Genomic DNA, 7035 nt, shown 5'->3' with positions numbered 1-7035 from the left:
AATTGAAGACTAGTTTGTGAATGTGAATGTTGTGTTTGTAGAGATGGTGATGAAGAAAATAAGTGTTGAGGATGTTCTTATATATAGGGATAATGTTGGTTTATTTGCATGAAAGATTATTAACTTTTAAAATAAATCGTATCAAATTTTCTATTTTTATATGTTTATTTGCATGAAGGAATTTAACCTTTTTTAAAACAAATCATATCAAATTTACTATTTATGTTTTAATTTGCAGGAAAGATTTTAACCTTTTAAAGTAAAATGTATCAAATTTTCTATTATAAACACATATTCACAAGATTAATTATTAAGTTTTTGGATTTGGTCCATACTTCATAATAGTTCATATCAAAACATATAAAAAAATCAAAACACTTTTTGTTAAAATTATAAAAGGTATTTGAAAAAGACAATTTTTTAATTAAAAAATAAAATGTTTAAAAGCTTATTAATTATTTTTTTTAATTTGTTGTTTTTGAGCGTCCTACAATTTGGGTAATAATTATAGAAACTAATGAAATGTTTTAGAAAGTTTACATCGTAATTGAAATGACATCGGGTAATCATGAATTAATTGTTTTAGAAACCTTACAATAAACGTTTTTGTTTAAAAGATATATTGAATTGTATTTTAGAAACTGTTTGGTATTATTGAGCATGCTATAATTTGGGTAATAACTATGGAAACTAATTAATTATATTGTTTTAGAAAGTTTATATAGTGATTAAAATAAAATCCTGTAATTTGGGTCGCACATTGTTTTAGAAACCTAAAAATAAATGTTTTGTTTTAAAGATATTGAATTGTATTTTAGGATTGGGTATCCTGTTTAAACTGTTTCTTCTTCTATAAGCTTTTTAGATTTACATGTTTAGGTTAGCTTACAAAATTCATTATCACTACTACATAGTTACATGATAATTCAATATCATGCGACCGGACATAATAAAAATAAGATACAATAATTTAAAAAAATAAAAGTAAACATGAATGGTCTCTACTCTCTGGCATATTATTTAAGGTCGATATAAGTTAGTTAAAACCATATCAAATTCGTTATTGTTTCCTTTGCAAGAATTGAGATTAAAAATGTTGCAAATTTATTTAAGTAGATGTTTGGTTGCCTCAATGAAAAAAAATAACTTTTAAAAGAAAATGAATAAGTAAAATAAAAATCTTATCTTTAAATATCACCTATGGATATAAAGAATTTCTCTAGGAAAAACTAATTGTTGTAAATCAGAGTTTCAAACGAGAAATAAATACTTGAAATAGTATAAATGGGTATATACAAATAGTTCTACAGATTGTTCTTGATACGGATGCACCACACAAATAAATGGTAGGGATGTGATTTTAACCAAAGATACAAATACACCAATACGGTTAGAAGATCCGGCCTAAAACCACCACTCTTGAGCTAGCATAGACAATCAATCTTTTATCACAAAAATCGCTCTCGTATTCTCATTTATCGAATTGATTACATGGAGTGAAAAGACACCGAAACATAATCCTCGTACTACTTTTAGGAAAAATAAACTACTAAAACAGTTAAATAAAAAATTAACTTAACTAGAATTTAGAAGGCAAAATGAAACTGAATAACAAGTTAAAACAATTGCATGTGTAGTCTAGAGGTGGGTTTCGTGAGTGACCACATGAACATGGGCTGATCTTCCAACCGGGTTGAGATCCTGACCCCATTGGATGTAGTCAACCAATCTTTCACCCATTATTGCTCCCTGGCCCAATTGTATGGTTATGGTTATGGTTATGGTTATGGTTATGGTTATGGTTATGGTTATGGTTATGGTTATCACCCATGTCCCATGATGCAAACTTGTGACATTATAAGTGAGGAAATACAAGTGTTCAACTTAATTTTATTTATGAATTCACTCGGAATCTTTTTTATATAATCTCTGTTAAGAATTAAATTTCGATGAGTTCCCTTCTTAATGTGTTCCCGAGGACGTGCATCTTGTTTTGATGAACAATGTCAAACTGGAATATTCATTCGGGGAGTTGTCGTGGATGAACAACTATAAACGAGGATGTGCATGTTGTTTTGATGGTATGAGAATGTAACAACATGTCGAATGTGTGAGATCGTGCCAAATCAAAATTTTGTTTAGTTGCCTTTAGTGAGTGTCTCAACAATTTATTTTGGGTGTGTATCCTAGAAATAGTTGCACTTTTCGGATCTTGAGGGCCACTATTTTAATGAACCCTTGATTGAAGAAATAAGCTAGTAACTCGCATCAATTAGGTAAGAAGATAAAGTTATCATACATGGTTAGGCAAATAACTTTTACTCATCAACCCATCCATCATAATATATGGTGGTTAGAGTTATATGTTAATTAACCAAGAAAAAGGTGAAAAAAAACCTTTTGATAAAGCATGAGAAAATAGTCAAAACTCTCGTGATTATGTTTCAAAATTGAATAATGACATATAAAATTATATGTAAAAAATCCAGTACAATAAGTGCTTTTTCGCGAATTCCCTTTTTTCACGAAATCGATCCATGAAATCACATCCCAACATCTCGGAAACGTCAATACATATTCAATTAATCTTTGATTCACCGAAAAAAAAAACAGTTTTGGATCGTTAATCGATCAATTTTTTATTTTTTTTCACGAAAACCGTTTTTGAGCATTTTAGGTTTTGGCTGAGCGTTTTAGGTTTTTGGTTGAGCGTTTTTAGGTTTCGCCTTTGTTTTTTTTTTTTTGCATTTGAGCGTCTTGCGTACCTATCATTCGTTAAGGCATGATTATACGGTATCTCGACCCTAAAATTATAATACATGGTTTGTTTCATAAAATAACCATCCAAGTTTAATTAGGCTACGTAACATAACGGAAGGTTGTGGTTGTGTAACACGAGCATATCTTATTATATATGTGTGCGCGCGCGTGTTATTTTTTTATGAAAATACAAGTTTTTTTTTTTGAAAGGTTACTAATTGTTTTATGGTTTAGCGCAATATTATCGACACCGACCAAATTCGCCGTGGTCCGCAGTCATAACACACGTTCTTTTATTTTGCTTTAAATACGTTAATTTATCATATTTTTTTCATTTTAAAATTATCAAAAATTAAACAACTAGTAAAGAAAAAACATAAAAACGCATATAGCAACTCAAAATTGACTCCTAACCAAACCCACATGTAAAAAAAACCCAAAATAGACACATACACATAATACATTACATTCCAACTTTTCAAAAAGCTCTTGTTTCTCTCTCTACACTACCTTTGAATACACGCTAACACCTTCAATCTCACCCACAAAATCAAACCATCATCATCCCAATCCAAATTCATTTCAATTCAATCGAAAACCCTAAAAATGATCGGTTCCGATCACCACAAACAACAACCCTCAATCTACAACCGATCTTACACCATCAATTCAACCTCAGCCATCGATTACCCTCTAAAACCCTCACCTAATTCCACCCTTAACCGCTCCGAATCCGTCAAGAAACCCTCCGATTCAATTTCAATCAAAGGCAAAGTCAAGCATCTTTGCAGCATATTCGAATCTCGCAGAGCATCCAAACCAAAACCCTCATCAGACCAAACCCACTTCCAATCCAAGCTCAAATCAGACAAATTCGAAAAAACCCTAATTCAATTACCCGGTACAGAGGACCGGGTCGTTATCTACTTCACCAGCTTACGTGGAATCCGAAGGACATACGAGGATTGTTACTCCATCAGAACGATTTTGAAATTCTTTCGGGTTTTTATCGATGAACGCGATATCTCGATGGACTCGGCGTATCGAAATGAGTTGGTAACAGTATTGGGTCAGAAACATGTTAGTCTGCCTCAGGTGTTTATTAAAGGGAAGTATGTTGGTGGTGCTGATGTAATTAAGCAGCTTCATGAGACTGGCCAGCTGGCGAAGGCGCTGAAAGGGGTTTCGGTTCGGTTAAGTAACGCGTGGCAGGTGTGTGACGAGTGTGGGGACGTTAGATTCGTTCCGTGTGCAAATTGTAGCGGTAGCAAGAAGGTGTTTGATGAAGATGAGGATTTGTTGATACGATGCCCTGATTGCAATGAGAACGGTTTGGTTCGGTGTCCTAATTGTTCTTGTTAATTAACTATGTTATGTTTATGTTATGATTGTTAAAGTTTGCGAGTTGGAACCGGGGATTGGAGCCCTGTGTTCTTGGATAGAGTCTTGGTTTGTTGTGTTCATTTTTCTTTATGAACAAGGTTGTAATAAAGCCCTACTACATGATGTGTATATAACCATATAGGTTCTTGTTATAATGTATAGTTGGATCGTGTTTGTTTGATAGCGCGTGTTTGTAATGTGTTGCACTGGTTTGTAGGTGCACTCTTCACATAGGAGAGATGTATTGAGTTGGTCTTTGGATTAAGGCTAATTATTTTAATGAAATGATGCACTTTTCATTCAAGTTAATGTTATTATTGTAAGTTAGTGTAATTTGTTCTTCTGTTGGTTGAAGTTAGTGTAGGTAATAGTTTGTGTTTAAACAAGTTTTGAGGCTTTATACAATTGAGATTTGTTTGATCTTGAATCTTCAGAGTTGGTCATGATTGAGCTGTGGTATAATAACATTTACACTTTCAGTTATAAAAGTAAATATGCCTTCTAGTAGGAATGGTTGTCAAGCTTTCTATATTCTTTACCCTGGTTTTGTGTTTGAATCTCTGCTAAGAATTTTTAGTTATAAAGTAAAGTAGTAAACACACCCTTTAATAGGTGGCAATGCGGCATTCCTTTGTCAGCATCATCCATCGGCTGTCTGTACACTAGTTACTATTGATGTAATGTTAATACAATAACATACGTACTCAGTATAATTTCACTCATAAAGGTCTGGGGAGTGATGGGGTAAACACTATTCAAGAGTATAGAGGTCTCTCCCTATGAGACGAGGCTACTCGAGCAAATGCACAAGGCTAAGGTGATGGCAAACAATAGTATAGGAACAACTTAGGCCCCAATAGAAATTTAAGACAAATTTATAGACTCCTCAAATGGTTCATAACCCAATACGTCGTCTTAAAAACTCTTATTGAGTTAGGCTATGTGTGGTGGAGGGGCTACAAATTGGGGCGTTTTGCGCTATGTGGCGTCCATCTAGCAAAGGGTGGGTTTTGTTTTCTGGGGTGTAATAATAATAATAATAATCAGAAGAGAAGCAGCGACAAATAGTTGCCCTACCCCACCCACCCTCCCTATTGCCCCCAAAATCGCCCAGGGGGTGGTGTTGTAGCCCCTATTCGCCCAAAATCGCCAAAACTCATCGTCCACTACGGGTAGTCTTATTGTCGATCATGTTCTATTCAATGGACACTCTTCCGCATGTAGCATACGCAGTCAACATTAATAATGACGTTGGTAAACTACTTCCAATAGAATATAATTGAAAATCTAATTATATTTCCTAGACAGTTATTAAAATTCTATAAATGAATACAAATAAAAAAAAATTAGTACAACTATAAAAATTAATACAAATATAAAAACAATACAATCTAAAAGTTAATACGAATATGAATACGAATACAAATATAAAAATTTATCTCAAATCTACAAATTAATTTAGAAAAATGTGCAATTAAACCCAAAATCAAAATTACAATAGTTAAAAATAAACATGTGTGATAATATCTTGTTTTATACTCGGTTTTAACACATATCTAGTGACGAAGAGTGTTAAAAAGGTTCTTCTATAGATGATCTTAGTTGGTGGCCAGCCATTCTAAGAAGCCAAATAATTGTATTCAAATTTGAACAGGATTAAAGAATTCTGAGATCATCCTAAAACGATATAGTTTGGATTGTTTCACATATACTTGCTTAATAACCTCATGTTTCGTTTCCCTTCTATTACACGTCAAATCATATACGAATTCATAAATATTTGTGAGTGGAACACAACTTTATAAACCAAGATTGTGTGAGGGTAGAGGTGTTTTTACATATGACAATTGACAAAGCTTTATGATTTGAAAAGGATCTCGAATTCATACAGTGATTTGGTTGTTCATGAAAAAGGAAAGAAATCAAGAAGGAAATGGTTGAACAGATTCTTTATTTTATTTCTCATTTATATTAAACTAGTGTTATACCCGGCACGTTGCGCGGGACAAGTTGGTAAAACTCAGGCGATGATAAACCCAAACGTTGTCGATCCCGGGCGTTGAGGCTTTAGGTCAACGCATATTCTGTTGGTTTCGGTTAAGTGCGCTATGATACCGGGACTATAAACCAAAAATAAAACAAAAAACATATAAAATTTGAGGTGGATCAATTGAGTGGCGTCAGTCGGATATACTCGAGCATTCAGAAGATCCGAGCATTGTACGATTTCTGTTATATTTGTCACTGTACCGAAACTAAAACAAGAAACAGAAAAAACAAAATTCAACGACAAATACGGTGCCGCCAAATGACCTAAAGGGCACTTAGCGGCACCAAAGTTTGTAATTGTATTATTATATTATATAATAATTGAATTATTCATAACACGAAACTGAAATTTCAAACCTTTTTTAATTTCAAGTTTTCCTAACTTTGAAACAAAGTTCTATAAAAATCCAAATAACGTATTAATCAACTCTATGTTATTACAATACTAGCATTTGTTGCAATTTAGTGACACTTGTTACGCATAAATATTCCCATGTATACAATTAATAGTGGACTCCATTGCGACGTGTGAGGTGATGTGTAGATAAAAGCCACATACACAATCCATAAACTTATCTACATAAATCGACCAAACTATATTTAAAAAGATCATATGGTCATATGCGAATCATGTGACTAGGGATAAGATTGATATTGCGCTAGTTTCGAAAATACAAATACTGAATTTATGGAAAACTGTATGTACAAAATACCATACCAAATAGTATGGTACACGTATCTCAGTGTCATATGCTTATATGATCTCTATATGGTATCGGTACCAACTCGATACTAAAATTACCGATAACAAACTTATGAAAAAGTGAGTGCCGAGATTCGGTA

At 33.0% G+C, this 7035-nt stretch overlaps 1 protein-coding gene across 1 annotated transcript; it reads left to right on the top strand.

The window, feature by feature from the left end:
* Positions 1–3238: 3238 nt before the first annotated feature.
* On the top strand, positions 3239–4464 carry LOC143567438 (uncharacterized protein At5g39865-like). Its single transcript, XM_077053862.1, has one exon. The coding sequence runs from the start codon at positions 3367–3369 to the stop codon at positions 4120–4122; it is 756 nt and encodes a 251-aa protein (XP_076909977.1). The 5' UTR covers positions 3239–3366; the 3' UTR covers positions 4123–4464.
* The last annotated feature ends 2571 nt before the right edge of the window (positions 4465–7035 follow it).

Source organism: Bidens hawaiensis, unplaced genomic scaffold (assembly GCF_021521415.1).
Source record: "Bidens hawaiensis isolate Kalapana, Puna unplaced genomic scaffold, B.hawaiensis_p1.1 tig00023405_1, whole genome shotgun sequence".
NCBI lineage: Eukaryota > Viridiplantae > Streptophyta > Magnoliopsida > Asterales > Asteraceae > Bidens > Bidens hawaiensis.
Note: the sequence above shows the minus strand (reverse complement) of the source record. Positions and strands in the feature narration are given on the sequence as shown.